Here is a 24,871-nt window from a genome sequence, read left to right as displayed (position 1 = left end):
TGGAGTTACTTGACATTCACACATTACATATAGTATTGACACAGATAGAACAACAAGCCAGATGTTTTACCGGATGTTTAAATCTGAAGCCACCTGGTTGGCATTTCCACTCACCACCAAATATGGTGATGTGAGGAAGCCCAGTGGCCGGCAGTGGGAGAAGATGGGGATAGACGGATTCTGGCCTACATTCTGCAACTTGTCTCAACGATTGAATATTTGATCTCAATACAGTTTTCTGTTCCCAAAACTAGAATATGTTACGAACAGAGTGGACTACGTTTTGTAGACTTTACCCTTTAGCAAAGTTTTTTTTTTAAGTGTGCTGTTCAGTAGTGCAAGAGTGAATTGATTTATTGCACACATGCACATCACAGAAATGCAAATATAAATTAGAATGCGCCAATAAGATCTCACTAGCTCATGCTTGGCTCTGCCCACCTCTTCGCTCGTTCTGCCCACTATGATTCATTTGCTCCCATTGGAAACAACAGGCTGTGGTATATATTTGGTTAGTTATGAAAAAAAACTTTGGTATTAACACCGATTGTTGGAAATATTATTTTGATTAAAAAAACAATATATATATATAAGAAATGACACACAACATTTTCTCAGACAAATCATTTATATCATTTATATTTATACATCATCTGCATGACTACAACTATGGATTTTATCCCTGAACTCTATGCTGGGATTATCATGCAACCTAGTGGCCTTCTCTGAGACTGCATTCAGTGTAGGTATTCTGTTTATGAAATTGTGTCATGGGGGTTTGTTATGGGGTGGAGATGACAACACTACGGGGCTAATTAATCATCAATGTCAGTAGCACCAGAATTGTGTGTTGGTTGTTGTGTTGTGTAGCCTAGCCCTAGTAGTCTATAGTTTGTCTTTGTATAGGAGGCGAGGAGAGGAAACGTGGAGACAAATGTGTTTGTATGAAATGAGACTCCTCCAGTCGTGCATCATTAGGAAAATTACGTTTACTGGGTTGGAATCCCAATGAAATGTGTAAAGTGATAAAAACAAATGTAGCAGGTCATGCTAGACATTTTATAGATAAAAGGATAAGTAGCGTACTGTTTTTAAATGTGTGCATGCTTTCTCCAAACAAGAAAACATACAGTGGGGCAAAAAGTATTTAGTCAGCCACCAATTGTGCAAGTTCTCCCACTTAAAAAGATGAGAGGCCTGTAATGTACAATGTGATTTTCTAGATTTTTTTTTCTCATTTTGTCTGTCATAGTTGAAGTGTACCGATGAAAATTACAGGCCTCTCTCATCTTTTTAAGTGGGAGAACTTGCACAATTGGTGGCTGACCAAATACTTTTTGCCCCACTGTACTCTTGTGCATCCTCTCTCATAGTAGGTAATGAGGCAAGCATACTCCTCCACCTACTAACGAATTTACCCTCTCCTCGAACACATCAGTTTCTGAGTTTGATCCCTTACCCTTGATCCCTTATCTTACCTACCAAACCATAATTATAAACCGCCTCTATAAAAAGATATTGTTTAGTTTTACCAGTTTTTATCATGAAGAATGGTGTGTGTGTGTCACACACACACACACACACACACACACACACACACATACATACATACATACATACATACATACATACATACATACATACATACATACATACATACATACATACATGAAAGAAAGAAAGAAAGAGAAACAGATTTTCAAACAAGAGACACTATTAAATCATTTATTGAAATATAAATCATCTGAATGTACATAATGCATAATGAAACATGAGGATAACTTCCGGGTATTGGTGATAACTACCTATAATTATAGATACTGTACCGTGGATTATACTTCATACGTCTCTTTCCCCCACTTCTTCCACTCTACATTCACAACGCTGTTGCCATAGAGAGGAAACCTTCCAGAGCCAAACCAAGCCCTTCTCTCAACAAAAAGTCCAATCATTTCACACATCAAATACAAGGAAAATACAAAAAAGTGCTACAGTTTTAATGTGATCACAGAGAACATCACAGTCGACGGTAGAGACAGACGAAAGCAGTTGGACAGCTGGTAGGAAATACTGCAGGACTGAACATTAAACGTACACATAATGATGTATGTTGCTGACATCACGTTATGTGTAGAAAACTAGTATATTTAACATTGGTACAACACCTGTACTTCTGTCTCTGTACAGGACAGCAAAATGGCTGTACATACGACATCAGCTAAATCACTGCTACCAATCAGAACAACACATGCATAACGTCCTCTCTGATTTGGAAAATGTACCAGCTCCTTGGCTTTGAGAAGCATGAGATCTGTCAAACTGTCAAATCAGACGACTATGGTGTTTTTCTCACTTGTTCCCTTCCTTTATCGGCAGTGAATAACGCTTTGTGTTTATTATTAACATCAATTCATTACTATTATTACAATGGCATAAGCTCAACGCTTGAAAACAACACATATTCTTGCATGCTGTCCTAATGCACATAAATGTACTTTGGTCCAGGTTCAATGTCACTCATACTTAGCATGAGTTCATTTTACAATTTGAATAAACAAATTCCCATTTCATCATTTACATAATGTAATGGTTTATGTTCTATGGAGTCTAGTTTTGGAAGTTAGTTGTATTCTTAATTTAAAACCCATATCATCACCTTCCTCGACGCAGTATTAAAAAATATACATATTTATATATATATAAGAAGTTTACATTTTTTTGTTGAACTGCTGCACTTATTTAGCTATTGACAACATATGCCATATAATTGCATAGAAAAACATATACATAGTCCAGATGTTGTGCTTTTTAATCAAAGCATTACTACTGATTGTGCCAGCATCAGATATATTGTAGTTATAGATCATATGCTGCAGGTAGGTGAGTTGTGAAGTAAAGCTGTCTGTTGTGTAGCTGGCCTCGTACTGGTCTGTTTGCTGGCACTGGTGTGATGTGGTTTAAATAGTGGGTCTGTCTGTAGTGGTTCTGCATGGCTGAGATAAATTGCTGTTCATTCTGGGTCTTTGATTTTCACGCCTGATCCATTCTGATCCCTCCATCCATCCTTGCTTATGTTGCTGTTCGGAATGCCCATTACAATAAGGTTCTATACATTTATATAAAAATCTATCTTCCTCCATGTTCTCCTCATGTGCACTTAGTCCCATCCAAAACTGACCTTCTATAGAGACTCAGTAACCACAGGATAGTGGCGAGTCCTCAGTGTCCCATCTATCCATCTATCTATGCACGTCCCTCCAGCCCCACAGGGGGCGCTTTCTGAGGAGGGAACAGAAGGCATACCATGATCTGGCCACAGACTCATCCAAGCAGTGAAGTGGTTTTTCTCTGTCCTCCTAAGAGGACTGAAGGTGTGTGGGGCGGGGGATGAGGTGGGTTTGAGATAGGGGGTGGCGAGGACGAGTGGGTGGTTTAAGGGTCTATGTTCAGGTGTCTTTCCCACCAATATCCCCCTCTCTTTGGCAGGCTTTAGGTTTCTCCAGGCCTGTCACAGAAAGCTGTCCTCCACCAGCTCTGAGTCCAGACACATCTCATCCAATAGGGTGATGTCCTCCAGGGTCTCTCCTTCTCTCTTGGCCAGCGTGGAGCTGGAGCCCGACTCTATGGCACTCTCCTCAGACGTCTGAGAGCTACACAGGACAGAGAGGAGCAGGTTAGTGTTACTAAACAGCTAATGGGAGTAAATGGAGTATAGTATACAGGAGTGAGTTAAATAAGACGGGCATCTCACTTCCTGGATTTGCTAGACAGGACTAGCACATGTTTTGGTGTAAAACAGTGTTATCAATCTGTACCACTTATAAGGGTCTGAAATGAAGATAGACATGTCTGACACTGAGGTGGTAGCCTACCTGTGGCGATTCCTCTTGCAGTACTCGTCATCAGACAGGGGGTCCAGGTCAGGAAGGGGGATGATGTAACCACTGTCAGAGCTGAGGCGCTGCTCGTCGAAGCCACTCTCCCTGTCTTTCGACTTGCCCTGGTTCTTATAGGTGATCCCAACGTAGGTGTCGTCATTCTCCACCTGGACCCTGGTCACTGCCGGGTGGTCACTCTTCAGGAACTCATGGTTCACCCTCTCGAAACACTGCACAATCAGAGAAAGAGAGGGCACAATGAACATCAACCTATCTAGTAGCATTGGAGCAGAATGTCTACAGTACCATTGAGAAAACGTTGCTATACGGCTAGCTGTTTCTAAAGCCATGAGCACTGTGCATATAAAGGCAATACTTTTGGCCTGTACTAGTCAGAGTTATTTAGTGCTCTGGTAACTCCCATACAGTACATCCAAAACAGCTGCATCGGCTTCATAAATCACAAAACTCAGAAATCTGATGAATCCTAAAACTGATATAACACGTGAACCAGTTCAACCAGCTGTCATTGGTATGTCTGTTCTCACTCAGTCCGTCTGTTTGCCTGGTGGTGAGACCCATACAGTGAACCACATTTCCCACCCCACCCTAGCCCAGCCAACCCCAATCCGAGGTGCTAAAATGGGAGCCAGCTCCTCCACTCTCCTGGGCCATTAAAGTAGAGTAGTGGGGAGAGGAGGAGGTTTGATGTGCCATGTGTGGCGTGCTGTTTAATTGGCTCGTTACGGTTAGCCTAGCCGGTGGACAGAGGCGAGACCTAGGAGCTGGGGCTGCTGTTGCTGCGTCACTACAGTGGTTGGGGCTGGCCACTGACCGCCAGCTGGAGCATTAGCATTCTAATCACCGCCAGGGCTGGGCTTTAACACAGCGGAAATGCACAGCGCCCACAGAAAAACACTCAGAACCACACTCGACTGCAGAACCCACAGAAACACACTCAACAGGCAGAGCCCACAGAAACACACTCAACTGGCAGAGCCCACAGAAACACACTCAACTGGCAGAGCCCACAGAAACACACTCAACTGGCAGAGCCCACAGAAACACACTCAACTGGCAGAGCCCACAGAAACACACTCAACTGTCAGAGCCCACAGAAACACACTCAACTGTCAGAGCCCACAGAAGCACACTCAACTGGAAGAGTTTGGGGGAAGTGGTTGGAGTTTGTGAGCCTGGCTTTAGATGAACTTCTACACTACACACTACTAGTAATGTAGAACTATAACATGACCCAATGCTAGGGGGAGGAGAAAGAGGATGGTTGACACACTTACTCCGCTCCTGGTGAAAAATAGGATTGGTCAGGAAAGGTAAAAGAGGGATGAGACTGATAGAAAGGAAAATAAATTATAGGAGTGAAGAGTAGGTCCAAACGTCATCGGTCAGGGTCAGAAATGAAAAGGAGAGGGAGATTAGAAAGCAGGTGTGAGGAACCCTGTTAGAGGCCGTTAGGTCAGAGGTCATACAGTAGAGACACCCACCCTCTTGTAGCCGGAAGGCAGCAGTGAGGCCACGCTTTCACTCAGGCTGAAGAAGGAAGGCCTCTTCTCAGGCTCACTATTCCAACACTTCATCATCATCTCATACCTGGAGGAGGGAAAACACACTAGTTGAACAGATAGAACAGGACAAACAGTGCAGGGAGGAACAGCCATGGCATTGTACATCACAGTTTAGTACTGTGCGTTCGACTTTTACAGCAGTAGTACATAGCCTTCCGTAGTAGTTTCAAATAGTGTTTTGTCATAATAATGTACACAGCACAACATGTAATTATTATATATAAAAATATATGTACATACACATCAGTGGGGGCATGCTCAGGTTTGGCCATCCTGTAGCCACTCTTGATCTTGTTGTAGAAGCTGGAATCCACTACCATCCCTGGGTATGGGGTGCCACCTTTAATACAAACACACTGCCATCAGTACACCAGCAAACACCCATATCACTGTCAACACACTGTATCTACACACTGATCTGGAGTCAGCCGTCTCCCTAACACGCTGTGTTTAATGTGTCACCTAGAGAGAAGATCTCCCAGAGGAGGATGCCGTAGGACCAGACGTCACTGAGGGTGGTGTACATGTTGTCAAAGATACTCTCCGGAGCCATCCACTTCACTGGCAGGAAGGTCTGTGGTCACAGAGCGCAGATGGATCAAACACACTGCACGCGTATAACAGACACTACAATAGTGGACCATAATGGAGTGCTAACATGAACAAGCAGGGGACAAACCACCTTCACAGATACACGTCTAAGTTCATCAGGGTACACAAACAGCCAGTATCGTGCTAGAGGAAAACTCACGCTGCCTTTGGAGACGTAGTTGTTGTCGTGCATGATGTCTCTGGCCAGGCCAAAGTCACAGATCTTTACAATCTTCCCCTGAGAGAGCAGGACATTCCTGGCAGCCAGGTCCCGATGCACACACTACACCGCAAAATTCAGCATTTCATTAATCTCAATTCAATCAGAACACACATTCTTTCCTTTCATTCTCTCTTACCTCCTTGTGTTTTACAGGGTGGCTTTATATCAACAAGCCAGCCTAAGACACGGCCTTGACTGACCACTCCGGCCCAGAGTATATTCAAGGATAATAACTAGGAGGCTGTTATGAGGAGCTTATAACTGCTTTGTACTCAGTGTAATTCCAGCCTACTGGGTGTTCTATATAAAGACCTGGCCTGTCTCCTGAGCAGTGAGCTCAGCCTTCATAGGGCCGCTTATCACACAACCCCTGATTTAGCCAACCTCTTGGCTTTCACAGCTGTCATCAAGCACAACAGCAGCCCACAACCTGCCTGCCATCATTACCGTGGTTACCCCTGAAATGTACAGGGTTGACGTGGCAACCGACCCACTCCCTGCTGTGTACCAACAGAGAGGACAGAACCAGCTTGCCAGTGGCACCAGCTTCTCCTAAGCCAATGGAATCATGTCGCCACCACTTCCTTCTTTAGTTGCTAAGTCAGACTGTTAAAAGATGGATATGGTTTCCTAGGCTCACCTCTGTGTCTCTAGTTGATATCATCACCTGTCTGTTGGGTAGCTATTCTATTGTATGACATCCTCCCCATTCCCAGCCCTTGGTCACTCACGTTCTTAGAGGATAGGAACTCCATGCCTCTGGCCACCTGGTAGGTGAAGCTGAGCAGGTCTGTGGTGCTGAGGCCCTCGTTACCATCCCCTGACAGCATGTTGTCCATCTCACTATCTGGATCAGGAAAACACACAGACACACAAACCCATTTAGCTTCAGTCGGTCTATGAGTGAGTGAATAAAGTGTTTGTATGTTTATGTGCATGTAAATATAGAACTGGTTGCTGTAACCTGTTTATTCCTAATGGCAGGGAGAACGATGCATTATTATGTGTGCTACAATTACCCGCTCTATATGATTACAGGCCGGCCCAGGCAGGCCTACATACTGAGAAGGGTGGACCCCTCAACACAACCAGCACTGACTTAAACCCTGCACTTCAGCCAACGCAGCCAAGCCACACCGCGAGAGGGCAAGGCGAGTTAGATTAAGAGAGGAAGAGCAAAAGGGAAGAGAAGGAGGCTGTCAGACTGTGTACTCACCACCCTTCTGTGATGGCGGGTGGTTGTATTCGGACCTCTGGATGTCGGAGTACTTGGAGGCGTCACTCATCTCCAGCATGGGCACGTACTGCGTGGTGTCTGCCTGCTTCATGTCCATGTAGTCCCCTTTACCACTCTCAAAGGACAGGATCACATAGCTGCATGGCCACAGGGAGGGAGAGAGGGAGAAGGGGAGGTCGGGAGGAGACCAACAACAGACATGTTAGAGTCGCCATTGGTTCTCTAAGAAGGCCCAGTTTACTGTATGTTGTGAGGTTCCCTACATAGAGGGTGTGGTTGATGGTCAGGGTGGTTGAGATTAAATAGTGGTGTGGTCACACTCTGAAATGTGGTCATTGTGAGTCATCCGTCAACACAGATCAGCAAACAGAGAGGAGCTGGACAGAGACCATTAACAGGTACCAAACAAGAGTAATGTGATTAGCCTGAAAGCCGAGTACCACTTCAGACACAGATTTGATTAGTGGAAGACGCCAGACAACCCCCTCAGCCATGAGGAAGCCTGGGGTAGGGTTACGTTATGTTACTGAGTGAGTGCAGTAAAGTGCTGCGTCAATGAGACAGAATGACTGAGTGGGGTAAAGGAGGAGCAACTGAAGAGGGGGACACACGACAGAGGGGTGGGTGTGTGTGTCTGTGTTTCCTGGCCTGTGTGTGAGTGTGCGCTCCTGTGTATGTTTTCGGAGCTGATCCTATAGCCCAGCTAGCACACAATGTTCTGAGAACCACATGATTTTTAGAGCTTGGTTGAGAGTGTGGTTGTCCTATCATTAAGTTGCATACAACCTTCTGGGAATGGTGCAGGATACCCAGCTAGCACATAACATTCTGAGAACCATATGTTTCTTAAGTGGGAATTTCAGTACTTCATCATAACATTTCCTACAGGTTTCATCATGGTTCTATTTAAAGTGATGTTCTGAAATTGTTCAGAGAATGTTAATAAACAATGTTCTTCTGTGAGAATTTCAGTTATTCAATATAATGTTTTCTGCAGGTTTCCTCATGATTATATTTAAAGTCATGTTCTCTGAACATTAAGAAAATGTTCCATAAAAAAACACAAGAAAACATTAGTAACGTTCAAAGAACATTCTAAGAGTGTTATTTAAAACATAGACATTCTAATCTTAGCGTCAACAAGACTCTCTCTGTCCTCTGTGCTCAGGAGTGTTGGCCCGCAAACTAATTGGCCACACCTAATCTTAATGAGTGCTTGTTTCCTTTGAAATGGGATCGGTTTGCTCCTTCCTAGTGGCGCAGTGACTAATTCCATGGACAAAACACACAAGATCATAGGTTTGAATCTCACTGACGCCGTGCCACAATAAACATTTTTATGTGTTTCCATGATTAATGCCTAAGCAAATTAATTTCCATGTGTCTTATCTGTTCAAAACCGTTAACCTAAGCTAGCAGGGTTATTAATTCTTATTGAAACATGTTCTCAGAACATGATTTAATTACCTTCAAATAACCTCTAATTTACGTTCTCAGAACGTTAATAAAATCTCCCAGGAAAACTTTCAGGGAATAACAGTAAAATGTTCTCAGAACCTCCCTGCAACTTAAAAATCTACATTCCCAGAACTGTCTAAATGTTCACTTTCCTTTCTCAGAACATTTAAAAAAAACATTCAGTTTTACCAGTTCCCAGAACCAATGCGAAACCAAAAAAGTAGGTTGTCACAACTTCCAAGGAACCAAATGTGCTAGCTGGGATGTCTCTTTACCTCCTGCTGCTCTCGTCTGCAGGGTTGATGCCAAAGATGTCCAGGTCTTTCTTGGTCTTCTCTGGGTGCACGCTGACAAAGTTTTCTCTGTTCTTGTGCAGGTAGTTGACAAGGTCTCCATAGAAGCAATACTCAGTGATGATGTAGGTGGGGCCTGCATGGGAACAGAACAAAGAGATAGAGACACAGGCGTCAGTCTGCTGGCTAGTCTTATCAGAGGCTCGTAAAGGCTAAAAGCAACGTCAAGAGGGCAAGCTTTTACACTCATAAAAATCCTATTAAAATACCACATCCACCATCGGCTCAGAGAGAAATGGCAACTTCCCTTCTTGGCTATCAAAACTGTGTGTGTGTGTGTGTGTGTATATGTGTGTGTGTGTGTGTGTGTGTGTGTATGTGTGTGTGTGTGTGCATGTGCGTGCGTGCCTATACGCATATGTGTGTGCGTTCATTTGTGCATGTGTAGTCACCTGACTTGGTACAGGCCCCGAGCAGGTTGACGATGTTGAGGTGAGGGCCCAGGTGAGTCATAATCTTCAGCTCTGACATCAGGGCCTGTTTCTCACTGGAGCGGGCCGTGGCTGCAACGAGAAACAAATCAATCACACCACAACTATCAGTCCATCACACACAAATCAATCAACTCATCAACAACACCCATCAATGCCTGCAATTGTTTCATCGATCACAACGTAAGGGAGCACGCACACCGCACCGAATGTGGATCTGCAGTGCAGATGTGTGTGTTTTATGGACCACCCGCTGATGGAGGTCTGACTGACAACATTTTCATGTGATTCTACGTGTAGAATCGGTTTGCACTCAGTTTACAAATTACGGCCGGCACTCCGTTCAGAGGTGCTAAGTACTCTCGGCCGGGAAAGACTACCGGTGTGTCTGAGCCTTAAGGTATTGTTGTGACTCTGATGGTGTTCAAGGACACAGCTCTCTCCAGGCAATCTCCACAGGCCTTAATGATCCTCTCTATAGCTCTCTGTATAGCTGTCTGTGGTCAACTCACGTTTCAGCATCTTCACGGCCACCTTCATGACGGGCTGGGAGCGGCTGAGTCCGTATGCGGTTCCCTCCACCACCTTCCCAAACGCCCCAGAGCCCAGGATACGTCCTGCGGTCATGGCATACGATCAGTTAACATGGAGTGTAAACAAATACACAAACCAAGACAGGCAAGCAAACACACACACACACAGACACACACACACACACAGACAGACAAAAACACACGTACACACGTCTGCCTCTGCCCTCTCATCAGTGACTTCCCCAGGTCCCCAGTGGTTGAGATTCTCTTTGATCAGTGAGTCACAACCCAAACCCTAGGCAGCACGTCCCAGCCACCCCTGTCTGCCAGGCCAGATGGCCTTATCACATCTTCACTTCAAAGGCCAGAGGGAGACATCCAGACCACAGCCTGACCAGAACACGACCATCAGACCATGGTGCTGTGAACCTCTGACCACCCGAACGTGGTGATGTGACACTCTGACAAGAACAGGACCACAACAGGACCACAGAGGAAGCAGTGCAGACGGCTCACCCAGTACGAGCCCATCGCGAGAGAACTCCCATCTGGAGTCATAGGGTAGCTGCATGGGGTCCACGTAGATGTACTCATGACCATCAGGGCTCACTGACTCTATCACCCTCCAACGGATCTCATAGCGAGGCTTCTGGAGGACAGAGGACGTAGCAAAACAGATCAGTACCTAAGGCTCTAGGACACTTACAGTGTAGATGAGTGAGTGAGTGAGTGAGTGAGTGAGTGAGTGAGTGAGTGAGTGCGTGGGTGGGTTTGTGTTTGTGTGTGAGGGGCATTGATCATCTGCTGTACCTGTTTCCAGATAATGACCAGAACAATGAGTGAGATGATGACAAAGACCAGCAGCACCAGGGCAGCAGCAGCTACAGTCAGCTCTGAGTGAGGGTCTGTTCAGGAAGAGAACCACCACACACACACATGAGATGGAGAGCACAACATGGAGAATGCCACAGAGAACAAAAATAACATGGAGAAATCAATGTAAGTCAATATGGGAATGTTAGTTTGATGAATTGAAAAACCCCAAATGAGGTCAAATATGAAGACCTTCAACATGGCAATCCAAGTACCCTATTTAAATGGTATAGTTCAGCATGCAGTCTCACACCCAATCAGCCAAGCCAGTGGGGCCTCAAACGGTGTGTTGAAGGGATTAAGGAGATGGGCAGGGTTGGGGAGGGGGGCACAGCTGGAGGGGCCAAATGGCTTAAACTACTGGGGATTCACTTTTCACAGTAAAAGTCTCCCAGGCTAACACACAGCTGCACAATGACAGTGTGGGACACGCTACACCCACCACAGATAGCTTTACCAGACAGCTGCCTCAACACTGACAGCCCAGCAAAGTCTCTTCAACGCCTATCACATTTCAAGTGTCACAAAGGAAAGCAACTACAGGAAGAAACTAGCTAGTAAAAGAGGAGACCACAGGAGGAAGAAAATATACCGCAGGCAAAATGGCAATCTAAGATACTGTAAATCTACTCACCACACTCTGCCAACCATGTTTGTTGTTTAACTGAAGGAGGAGGTAAGTGTGACTTAGTGAGTGTATGTCTCACCTTGTGACACCAGTTTGACCTCCCTGCTGACGGTGGCCATCTCGTTCCTGGCCAGGCAGCGAACAGCCAAGGTGTTCTCCAGATGCCCAAAGATCACCTGACTCTCCAGCTGGTTGTCCTGGTCAATGTGCGCTTCCACAGTGATCTCTGTGTTGTTGGTAGGCAGGGGCACCCACTCAGACGAGTCGTTGGCACAGCTGGACAGGGTAGGAAGGAAGGAAGGAAGGAAGGAAGGAAGGAAGGAAGGAAGGAAGGAAGGAAGGAAGGAAGGAAGGAAGGAAGGAAGGAAGGAAGGAAGGAAGGAAGGAAGGAAGGGTAAAGACATGAGACCAAATGATACCATGACATTGTCACATTGGGCATAGTAGCATATGAAGTGGCCAGGTAGAGGTGAACAATGTACAGTAGGTGTATGTGAATTCTAAGAAAGAAAACGGGCTATTGTTGGACTGAAAAAGAGAGAATGGAGAGATGAAGAGGAAGAAGGCAGGGTCGTGAGAGTGTGCCCTTACTGTTTGATGTTCTTGCAGATGAACCACTCCACCTTAGGAGTGGGCATGCCTCCAGCGATACACACTACAGACTGGCCTGAGGCTGAGCCATGGTGGAGGTCCATCAGGTCCACAATGACTGCAGGCACTGGACACAGACAGAGGGAACAGGGGGTCAGACCACCATACAGACACAGACAGAGGGAACAGGGGGTCAGACCACCATACAGACACAGAGAGAGGGGGAGCGAGAGAGAGAGGTGGGTAAAAGAAAGAGTTTCAGGGAGTATGGGAGCCCTGTTAGTCAGTAAAATAAAGGTCAATCCAAATGAAGTGGTTGCAGCATTCCTCTGCCTCACCTTTGACCTGCAGGCTGAAGTTGTGGCTGTGGGTCTGGTTCCCGTTCTGCACTCTGATGGTGTAGTTCCCACTGTCCTCCTCTTTGGCCCGAATCAGGGTCAGAACACTCTGGTACCTACAGAGTCCAAACAACATCTATGATTACACTCTAATCATGGCAACCATGAGCACGCTGTTAAGTCTGTCACGAGAGACTAGTTCCACTAACATCGCACAACAACACCAGACCTTAATAATAGCCATGATCTTGATCTTGCTGACCTGAACATGTTATTAGCCAATGAGTGTAGTGTGCAGGACGGTGGTATATCCGATCTCTTCAGCGTTGAATAATGTCTGAGGAAGTCTCAACTGATCTTGCTGACCAGAACATGTTATTAGCCAATGAGTGTAATGTGCAAGTATTTAGGTGTTGTTGAGTGGCAGTCTTTCTCACCTGGTCTCGCTGACCTGCCGGAGGCTGGTGGTTATCTCAGCCGCCACGTCGTTGAGAGGGAGGCCATCTTTGAGCCATGTGACCTGAGCGCTGGGAAAGGAGTCAATGTCAGCCTGGAACTGTCTGACCTCATCCAAATCTGCTGACTCCTGTGAACTGAACGCCGGGCGCAGCGACACGAATGGCCTCTCTATCAGGACAGAAAATGGAGATAGAACCATTAATACATTATGTAAAGGTTACAGGTACTTGTAGCAAGATGATAAACCAAGATTATTGCCTTGTTATTAGGTAAATAAACAGTGACACAAACGTACCATAGACAGTGATGGCCAGCTTCTTGGTCTGGTTCTCGTTGCTGATGATGTCAGTGATGGAGCAGACATAGATGCCGCTGTCTTTGGCTGAGGCCCGGGGGACAGTCAATGTGTACTGGATCTCCTGGTCCCTCTTATTCTCACGCACCGACTTCAAGCCCCGGTCCGTCTGACACACACACAGACACACACAAGTTAGACCCATTTATAATCGAACAAACAAATGCATTTTAAAATGAGTCAATGAATTTCCTCTCCAATAAGAGAATAATAATTGTGTATGTGCTTTTGTTTACCAGTTTTCCAGGGTACTTCCAGTGGTCTTCCAGTATCTCAGACCCCCGGGCCACACAAATCACAGTGATGGTGTCTCCCACCAAGAGGGCTGTCTTCTGGGCCTTCAGCTCCACACGCAGCTCCGACCCCCCTGCCCAGCCGTGGACGATGTACTCCTCACTGAGGTGCTCCTCTCCGTTGACGAGGGCCTTACAGAAGTAGGTTCCTGCGCTGAAGAAGCCCACGGCACCCCTCTTGCTGTCGTAGACTGCCATGGGCACGGCCTGCTGGGTATCAGCATTGACCAGGGTCACATTGGCACCGGGGTCTGACACGCGACACTGGATCTCCATCTCATCATGACCATTCAGGACGTGGTTGCCAAAAGGCACCAGCGAGGGTACGAAGGGCACCTCTGGATCTGAGGAAGAGAGAAGAGGGCATGGTAAGTTTCCTAAAATACAAATTGCTAGCACACATTTAAATCCAGCACCACAGTGCTGTCTTCCCTATACCTGGTACATATATGTAGATGCTGCTGTCCTCTCCTTCCTCAGTGGAGTTCCCTCCTTTGTAGAAGCAGGTGTAGAAGCCAGTGTGCCCTGCTGTCGCGTTCTCTACAGTAACCGTGGTGATGAACAGGCCGCTGTTGTCCTCCTCGGTCTGCTCTGATAGGTAGACGGGCGTGTCCCAGGCCAGCTCGGCCTCGCCCCTGCAGGTCAGGGTGAAGGGGGTGTGGAGGGGAACAATCCACTCCTCTCTCTGCGGGAACAGCACTGGCGCTGAGGCTGGCTGGAACAGTACTGGGCCTGATTCTGGAAGACACACACAGGCAGACATAATGTCATATTTATGACGATACTGAGATAACACACACACGGACATATTCAGTTGCTAACACATTTGAAAACACAGAAACATAAATGCACGTTCACACACATGCAGAAGTGCATTTTCATTTGGCTTGAGGTTATTCTCACCTTTCACTTTGAGGGTGAAGGAGAACTGGGCAGTGTGAGCGCTGCTGAGGACCACGACGGTGTAATTCCCACTGTCCTTCTCTAGTGACTGCCGAAGAGTCAGAGTGCTCTGATAGCTGAGAGATGGGCATAGAACCACATAGCTCAGTGCAGCACACACCACACAGAGCTCCAAAGACACACTGACACCGGCGTTGCTATATACAAATGTTATGATCTTACTGGTTGCCCGCCAGACGTCTGGTCTTGGTGAGGAAGTAGCTGTTCTCAGTGATGGCGATACCGTCTTTCAGCCAGGTGACTTTAGGAGCTGGGAAGGCTTCAATACTGATGGTGAACTCTGTCTCCTCCATCATACTGACAAACTCTACCGCTCCAATCCCACTGTGGTCCAATATCACAAAGGAGTTCTCCTCTACAGAGAGGGGTGCAAAAGAGAGGAAGTAGAAGAAAGAGAGAGGAATAGAGGGGGGACACCCCAAAGGAAGGACAAGAGAAACCGAAAAAGAGAAATGAAAGTCTGGCACACATCTGTTGAAGCCATCCCATAAAGCATCGGGGCTGATGATGAAAGCAGAGGTGTGCCTCGACTCTACTGTAGGGAGACTGCAGAACCCCTTCCCTCTAGCGCCTCATACTGACACTGACCGGCACGATGAATTAACTCTACGCATTCATGTGAATTCAATGAGACTACTTTTAAAGACTCCAACCAAGTTTAATACATCTACAACTAAGTGGTATTGGTAATAAATATACATGTTTTTGAAGGATAGGCAATGTCTTAAGACAAAATGTCTACAATGCATGCTTTGACTGGCGATAAACATCTCTCGTATTTTTCCAATAACAATTTGAATTGGCCATAAGGACGAGCGAGCGTACCGAAGACAGTGACAGCCACCATGTTGGCTCTGATCTCTCCACTGAAGTTGTTGGTGATAGAGCACTCATACACCCCACTGTCCTGAGAGGAGGCTGCTGGGATACTGAGGGTGTAGACCACTCTATCAGGCAGAGCCTGCTTCAACTGGACTGCATCCACAGCCTAGATAGAGGAACAAGAGGACAGGAGATTAAAACCACTGTAGACACAAACACACACACACACACACACGCATACACACAAACACACAGACACACACACCGTCTATCCTCGTATTTAGGAAATAAAATATCTTGTCTCTATACTCTTCTCCGCCTTTTTACAGGTTTAGTGTTTAATTCTGTATGTCAGAGCAGCATGTCTCTCTGTCTGTCTGTGAGCTGATGGTTAAAACACGTGCTGGTCCACAGGAGATAAATCAGGACCCAAGGCTTTTAAAAGCCTGTAATTGCAACTGAGACTAAAGCCAAGAGTCAGAAGTCCTGAGTTCTAGTTACCTTAACTGTCTCTGGAAAAGGGCTTGGAGTAATCCCACCACTAAAACAGACGCTCTGTCACAATGCCATGCCGGGATTACCGAACAGTGCACACAAAGACGGCGGTGACAACGCACATTTTAATCAACATAGACACTTCAGACAAAGTCTCTATCCACTACCCATACTACTATCATATACACTGGCACACAAACTTAAATGAACTAAATGACGCACGACTATACACACGAATGGACACACTCTCATTACCTCATATAAACATGCCATTGACCTAACACACACTCAATGCTCAAACACATCCACACACATCCTACGTTCACTGGGGTTACGAGGAGGTGGGGCGCATGTCTGCTCTACACATCCAGAGGTCACAGAGGTCACGTGATTCACTGTTTCCCCTCTCCTTTGAACTTCCTTCTACCCATTTGCCCTGTTTTTTAACAAACAACTGTCTCACTCCTTCCCTCTGTCTGACTGGGGTTATACTACCATGATGCACCATTTGGCTCCAGCCCTGGTAATGGACACGGCGCTGAGATACAGCTGTACTTAGTGACACATACCTTTAACAACTAAGGCCCATCCATCCTCAGAGTTATGTTACGCGGACACACACTGTGCCTGAGCCCAAGCCATTCATCACTACAAGAAGACTGGGGAGATGAATCAGACGTAGTGACACCAAGAGGGATAAAGGATGGAAAGAGAGAAGGAGAGCTGGATCGAGAGAGAGAAGGAGACATACTAAGGAGGGAAGAGGTGGGCTATGGAGAACGGACGACAAGGAGATATAGATATTATTAAAAGGGAGGCAAGAGAGGAGGCCAACACGGGAGAGGAAGTAGAGGAAAGAGGGAGGGTGTGGGAGGAGTGATAAACACTGACAGACAGAGAGACAGAGTGAGACGGAGAGAGGGATAAGGCCCTTGCCTGTTTCATGGGGTGAAGCCACTGCTGCTGGTAGGGCAGTCCTGGAGGTGCCACACAGGTGATGTTGAAGGGTTCCCCCAGTCTCACTGCCTCCTCGCTGGCCTTCACCTCCACGTGGAAGTCCTCCATCACTGTACAGACCACCACGGGAGGGAGGAACAATATGGTCAACAGGAACAATACAGTCAACAGGGACAATATGGTCATCTACAGGTCCCTGCATGGTCAACTGCTCCCCCTGACAGCCATGAGGTCATCCCCCTCTCAGAGTTCACTGCAGGCTGATGCCATCACACTCTCTTCGTCTGTCTGACAACAACCATGTGAAGTCATCTCCCCTGGTACTAATGACATGATGTCATTTATTCAATGCAGTCAGATCTCTCTCTCTCTCTCTCTCTCTCACAAAGACAGTTTTTTTTAAATATATGTTTTTATCTAAAGCGGCTTATAGCCATGTGAACATACAACCAATGTGATATGAAAACTAAGCAGCGCAGCCAAATCATCCACATCTGGACTTACGTTTGTTGTCCTTCACGGTGTAGATGTCACTGGTCGTTGTCACGCCGTTCACGATGGTCTCACAGACGTAGAGTCCAGCGTCCAGGTTGCCAATGAAGCCGATCTTGTTGTCATAAGCAGCGTCCACCTCTACTCCACTGGGTGCACTCTTTAGGACCACCGGGGATCGAGGGTCTGACACCCTGCATGGGATGATGGTTTCACCAGGATAGACTAGAACTACCATGCTACCTGGCTCCTCGGGCACGAACGGAACCTTGGGATCTGCACAAGGCAAAACAAGTTTGTTCGGTCAAAAAAACTGCAAGCTATGGGAAGTAGAATAGAACGGAATAAAGTGATGGTGCATGGAAATGTCAACCTTTTCCACCAAATTTACCTGGGACAAAAACGTATATGACTGCCTCATTGTCTTCATCATCCTCTTCATCGCCCTCTTCGTCTTGGTATTTGCAGATGTAATATCCGGTGTGTGTCACGGAAGCGTTATAGATGAAGAGCGTGGCAGTGTAATATCCAGGCAAAACGAATGTGTTGACCGGTAAGGGCTCGACCCAAGCAACGTTCCTTTTACTAGTGCAGCTGATGTTGAAAACGGAGAGTGGCTCGAGAACAAACTCATCTTCAGTGGAGACAATGGTCGGTGGCGTCAGTCCGCAGGTAACTAAAGGAAAGCGCAACAGTTCACTGAGCGTCCATAGGGTAATCAATACAAAAACATACAGGTTTTTAACAGTGATAAAACTAAAACTAAAAGGCAGGTTGTTTTGTTTCGCAACGGAATCTGACTAATGAACACACCCAGGGGTGTATTCATTACATCTTGGAACAGAAACCGTTTACTGTTTAAAGAACCAAACAGACCAAACGGAAAACAAAATGAGGAGGGATCTACCTGAATTTGTCCAATATAAACTCTAGTTTTCATTGCAAAACATTTTCCTTTTGGAGTAAATGTTTTAATGAATACACCCCCAGGTGATAGAAAGGTTTTTACTTATTTAAATGAGCTTCTTACCCGATAACAATCCAAACAAGACCACCCCAATGATGAGACATGTCTTCATTTCATCCATGGTCACGGATGGTTAATTCAGCTGGAAGAGTAGAAACACAGGCAGGTCAAACATGGTTCCACCAGATGTTGCAAAAACAAGAGAAAATACATTGACTCATGGTAGAAGATACCTATGTCTTTTTGGAAAACATTGCAATTTGCTCAATTAAAATCAATAGGTGGACTTTTATTGCTCCAGCACAGCATTTAGATTGGCTGTCCTTCTCCTTTCTCCAGTTGTAACTGTGGCATGCCAGGTCTTGTAAAGGGCACAATGAGTCAATGATTACGCTGGTTTGTTCTTGGGAGATGTTCAATAAAACGTTGGATATGGTTGAATAGCATAGGGGCCAAGGTTAAAAAATAAATTCAGGCACTGAAGTCGCTAGGGGGCGACATAGTACATGTTTTGCTTGCATCAGGCATCTTCTGGCTGTAAATTCTTTCTCCGGCAGGAAAGTTCCTTTGTTCCATGTCATCTAGTCCCCTCAAAAGGAATATTATATTTCTGTGGCTAGGTAGGCTACAAACTTGCAGACTGTATTTGTCTTCTCCATACAATGCACATTAGTAGCAGCAACATGAGTTGGATGTGCATTAGGCTATATAGAACTACAGAAATTGTGTGAAATCTGGCCTTCTCTATTTTCAATTTGATTGATTTACCTGCCTAATCTAGCACCCTAGCCTTTCAAGTGAATTTTAGAGTTACCAGTACCACCCATGAATGTGTTTGCTAGTGACAGAGACATGGTTGTTGAATTCATTCATGTTCAGTACTGTGGCTTTTACTAATTGAGATCCTAAGTGACTATGTTATCATTCAAATTGTAATAGTTAAGATAATTAATATTCATAAGGCCTTCTTTAGAATGCCTAGATTTGCCCTAACACAGTAGTCTAAAGCTCTTAGTTTAGAGGCTGCATCAGGCCTGCATGTTACATCATGATGCCTTGCAAAGAGATGTGTAATTCCTATTAGAATACAGACAGAAATGTAATATCTAACTTTTTTTATTTTATGGCTGCTAGGGTTGGATAGACTACTACATCTAAACTGGAACAACCATTTCAGTAACGGGCGTAATAAATCCAAGTAACAGATTAGAATCGTTTAGAAAAATGTATGTTATTCATATTTGAGTAGAATAAGATTAATACATCAATCAATGTACATGCAAAAACATAGATACTGAAGCAAACAATTTGAAAAATTAACCTGCAATATAGTATGCTGGGAAATATGATAATGATGCCTGTGGTTTTGGTTCACCTCTGTATTGTTAACGCCAACACTGGGCTTCTTTTACGCCGCGGAATGTTAAGTTAACCCTTTACAGTGTTAATGTAACTCGTGAATCAACACTAGGAATGTTACACTGACAAATCAACACTAGTTAACACTGGCCAATTGTCTGTGTGCTATGAAACGGACACATCTGCAGGCTTCAGTACATTTAAATAACATTTTAGAATTCCAAAGCACTGTAGATGCCACGTCAAGAACCCCACACTTAAGTCAAAGGTTATTTATCGTGCAAGAGTTATCCAAGGAACCTTAAGAGCTGAGGAAGAACCATTTAAGAACCTTTATTTTTTTCAGTGTTGGCTTGTAAACCAAGCAACTCGACCAATATACGTTTTTGAGCTGTTAAATAACTAATCTAGGTTTAATCTAGTTTGCCGTTTGGTCATGTTCTGGTCAACAGACATTTTCCTGGTCTGTGTGTTATCTGCCTGTCTGTCTGTGATATTTCGGACCCTGAATTCCATCAGCAAATGATCAGAGACAGACGCAACTCCAAGCAGAGGCGCGCGCTCAACGCTGAAAACATTGGAAACATGAATGCAGTCTACCAGTTTTACTCTAATCTATTCTTTGTTTTAAACACATTTGTGACTATAGGATAATTATTTTAAATTGTCTACTAATTGTTCTATTCTCCCATTGGGGCGATTAAAATAGTCTACATTATTTTTGTATCCATTATCAAAATCCCTTTTGTCTTATAACAGTTTGCTGCTACTTTGACTGTAAGAGAGTTGTTTGTGCGAATCCGCTCTGTCTCATCCCGGACTGGCTAATTATGACTGGCAAATCAAACCCAGGGTTATAGAGCCTGTAATTAAGAGCCCTCCCTGAAGATAAGTCTGTAAGACAAACATTAGCGTGAGAATCCTGACTAATATACTTCGACACTTTTGCGCACATCGTTGGTGCAGGACATTTCCTATCCAGCCTGTTGTGCAAATGTACCGCTTGTCCGCTGGTTCTCCTCTCCCCTATTTTCCTCACCCCCACCAACAGTACAGTCCCAACAAATGTGCAGCCTACCAAACGCGCCGTTCTGGGCTTGACACTTTGGAGCAACAGCTGAGAGAGGGATGTTCAGCTCACTGTCCTCCACAGACACTTAAACTGTTAAATGCAATCCCACGTGTGCAGAATTGATTTCCATGGGAATATAGCAGAGAGATTTATAAAGATAGCATTTTGAAATGAAGAGGGTCATTGAGGCAAGCAAGGCAGTGAGTTTCACTGATGAAAAACTTTAACTGTTCTATCTATTCGAAATTTGACTTTCGTGCAGCGCTCAACTCAATTATTTAAATCTTAAGAAATATAGTGCATCATTCAATTCTGATGTAATTATGAATACTTTTCTTGGTGACAATACGCGTGTAGGCTTTTTGCATTTTGTTGTCTGGCGCACTGAAATTACATCCAACCAGGAATGGGGTCCCCCTTACCCTACTTTTTTTTGTAGTGGGTCACAAAATGACTCTTGTGTCTAACTTAAAATCCGATCGGCTACAGCCTGTTTCCCATCTCAGAAAGCAAATCCTAATGCACATTATTCCATTTAATTCCACACATTCCAAGCGCAGAAACGAAAATAACTTGAAATCCAATTTCCAATGTGTTTCCCATTAGATGAGAGGGCAGGCAGCGCTATCCCACAATGGAGGCTCAGTTCTCGAGGTGACACCTCCAGCAGTAAGGCCGAAATCGAGCGCTTTTATCCAGTCGAGTTAGCAACATTTCTCCGCTCGGCATCCGGGGGTGAGACCATATGTTGCATGGAAAACTGAATCCCGTTCAATGCAGAAAGAAGTAACACATAGCCTGCAAGCTAGTGCATCTTCAAAGTTTAAACACGTTTTGTGAAATGTTTCCTCGTAGCGAAATTAGGATAATGAAAGCCCCCAAAGTGTGATGGATGGATCCGGTCTGATGAATAATTTCTTATCAGGAAAATAAATCACAATGTTGTGCCATAATAAAAAGCTAGGCTATTTTGTGAATTTTCACAAAGGACATATTCAACTGGCCTAAAAGTGGTTTAGTAACTTTTAAAAATGTTTTCAGATAAAAATGATCTCAATTAATAGGATTTTTGAGAAAATTAAAGTTTGCAAAATTGAAAAAGATTAGCTAATTTGTCTAAAATACAAACCTTTTAAATTCCCTTGGATTTTAAGTCTCGATGATAAATCCCAGTAGAATTAAATCAGGAGCATAAAATCACTCCGGTGAGGGCTCCTCTCAGTGAAGGCTCCTCTCAGTGAAGGCTCCTCTCCTCAAGTGTAGTAGTAGTAATCCTATGGCCACGATCCTTCACTCTGAGAGCTAACATATGTGCACCCCTCCGTCCACGACCGCGCTCACAAATGCGCTTGAGCTACAGCGACCTGTAATTGATTCAACGTTACAGTCCATCCTTCCCCCAAAAAAACTAATCATCTGGCTCAAAGTAAATAACTCTCAGGAAATGACCCCCTCTACTCCGCTCCAGCATGTAGTTCCTTTCAAAATAAGAGTCCTAGCTGTTTTCTCAGTGAGACTGGAGCGGGAGTCAGATTTCTCTGCTATGTAGTGATGTAGGAAAGGGGGAGAAATAAGAATCCGGTATAGAGACTATTATAGAAGGAAAGCACGCAATATACATTTGAGTTATCAAGCGACATTTAAGGATGTTTGCGCAAAGACGCAAAGGGAACACACTTTCAAATGTACAAATATGACCAGGGTTGTTTTATTAATTATTAAGATGGCCTATGTTTAAAATAAGTCAAATAAATGTGATTGTCATACACATCTAATTAAATAGTAACAATAGTATACTAATAGGTTGTATTTGGAGAGTTTTGGTCTAACACTAGTATAGCCTAGAGATCATCGGCACTTTTCAAAACCCGAAACTTGGAAACATGAGCGTCCAAGCCTCCATAGCGCATAGGGGGCGCTCCAACACCATGAACTACACAACTCAAATCTCCCTCTCACCCTCTCTTTCTCTCAACCACATATTTGCTTCATTTAACTCTCAGATAGAATAACTTCCAGTCATTCTTGTTTTTTGGGCAATAGCTTATAAAGAAAAACAACAAAATTATAGTTGCTTTGTTGGCAGATTTGGCACACCATTGCCCCTGTTTACAGACACTGTGAAGGTGATATGTGACTCCCTGCCTCACCCCCAGACATGAAGCTCTCCTAACAGTCACACAGGATAAAGGGTCATTATGAATTTATATCTCACTGCACTCAGCGATACGGAGCCAGGTCAGACGACCAGGCCGGTTGACCTGGCTTCTCTCTCACGCACGGCAGCGCTTCCCTAGCAGAGAAACACATCTCTCCAGCCTCTCAGCACGATGGCTTCCACATGTTCCTGGCTTAGACGAAGAATCGCAACAACAACAAAAACAGTGTACCCTTTTCTCCAAACAAAGAAGTCAACATTTTGTGCCTAAAACGTGTAGAGATCCTTACTGTGGGCTATCATTTTCTTTCAAACTCTACAACAACACATTCAAAACGTCAGTCCGTTAAAATAGTAAGTTAATTGGAATTTTCAGAATTGTGATTTGTTGTAAGCAAATTGGCTATACAAAAAAAAACTGAACCAATGCATTGCTGCACAAATCAGTTGGATACCTACACGTATGTAGCCAACTGCATTCAGACATTTTCATGTGTAGCCAACTGCATTCAGACATTTTCATGTGTAGCCAACTGCATTCAGACATTTTCTTGTGTAGCCAACTGCATTCAGACATTGTCATGTGTAGCCAACTGCATTCCGACATTTTCATGTGTAGCCAACTGCATTCAGACATTTTCATGTGTAGCCAGCTGCATTCAGACATTTTCACGTGTAGCCAACTGCATTCAGACATTTTCATGTGTAGCCTATATGGGCCAGCTAGAGCTCACGTTCTGACAATCTCTGGTCTAAGTTATTCATTTCTCTGATCAAGATTCAGAGACCGCATCGTGGCTATAACCAGTGTTACTTTTTTCCAACTCTGTAAAAGGTCAGCTGGCCCTTGAGGATGCAGTTTGTGATAACTGTTTCTTGCATCAACTCATATCTATCATGGTGTGTTTGTAAACAAGTATAAGGGTGTTCTATGGATATGATATGATTACATTTGGATGTTGATTCAACATTCCACATTTTTAAACAGGAGTGGAATGACATGTATGGCACTAATGCGCAACCCAGTATAGTTTGTCACGTCACACACACACACACACACACACACACACACACACACACACACACACTCACTTCCCAGCATTACCTAATACATAGTCATTACAGTCTACACTTTGTATACCAAACATTAGGAACATCTTCCTAATATTGAGTTGCACCCCCATCCCCTTTTGCTTTCAGAACAGTCTCAATTTGTTGGGTCATGGACTCTACAAGGTGTCGAAAGCATTCCACAGTGATGCTGGCCCATGTTGACTCCAATGCTATCCACAGTTGTCTCAAATTGGCTGGATGTCCTTTGGGTGGTGGACCATTCTTGATACACACAGGAAACGGTTGAGTGTGAAAAACTCAGCAGTGTTGCAGTTCTGGTGCGCCTGGCACCTACTACCATACAGTGGTGGAAAAAGTAAACAATTGTTATACTTCAGTAAAAGTAATGATACCTTAATAGAAAATGACTCAAGTTTTTTCTCACCTTTATTTAACCAGGTAGGCTAATTGAGAACAAGTTCTCATTTACAACTGCGACCTGGCCAAGATAAAGCAAAGCAATTCATCACAAACAACAATACAGAGTTACACATGGAATAAACAAACATACAGTCAATAATACAGTAGAAAAAGTATATACAGTGCCTTGCGAAAGTATTCGGCCCCCTTGAACTTTGCGACCTTTTGCCACATTTCAGGCTTCAAACATAAAGATATAAAACTGTATTTTTTTGTGAAGAATCAA

The 24,871-nt window shown here is 44.5% G+C and overlaps 1 protein-coding gene across 1 annotated transcript; it reads right to left on the bottom strand.

Annotated features, from left to right (window-relative positions):
* Positions 1-1,711: 1,711 nt before the first annotated feature.
* LOC139406699 (platelet-derived growth factor receptor, alpha polypeptide) lies at positions 1,712-22,372 on the bottom strand. The gene is made up of 28 exons (XM_071149620.1): positions 22,084-22,372; positions 18,587-18,665; positions 17,948-18,232; positions 17,569-17,832; positions 17,044-17,174; positions 15,616-15,778; positions 14,953-15,145; positions 14,731-14,846; positions 14,266-14,565; positions 13,771-14,171; positions 13,475-13,643; positions 13,158-13,347; positions 12,721-12,836; positions 12,383-12,509; positions 11,871-12,067; positions 11,101-11,195; positions 10,807-10,939; positions 10,270-10,374; positions 9,719-9,829; positions 9,249-9,402; positions 7,495-7,652; positions 7,010-7,125; positions 6,216-6,338; positions 5,927-6,038; positions 5,705-5,804; positions 5,384-5,489; positions 3,873-4,108; positions 1,712-3,650 (listed from the first exon to the last, which is right to left on the bottom strand). The coding sequence occupies exons 2-28, from the start codon at positions 18,642-18,644 to the stop codon at positions 3,509-3,511; spliced, it is 4,401 nt and encodes a 1,466-aa protein (XP_071005721.1). The 5' UTR covers positions 18,645-18,665; positions 22,084-22,372; the 3' UTR covers positions 1,712-3,508.
* Positions 22,373-24,871: the final 2,499 nt, after the last annotated feature.

This window comes from Oncorhynchus clarkii, chromosome 4 (assembly GCF_045791955.1).
Source record: "Oncorhynchus clarkii lewisi isolate Uvic-CL-2024 chromosome 4, UVic_Ocla_1.0, whole genome shotgun sequence".
In the NCBI taxonomy this organism is placed as follows: Eukaryota; Metazoa; Chordata; class Actinopteri; order Salmoniformes; family Salmonidae; genus Oncorhynchus; species Oncorhynchus clarkii.
This window is presented reverse-complemented; position numbering and strand designations above follow the sequence as displayed.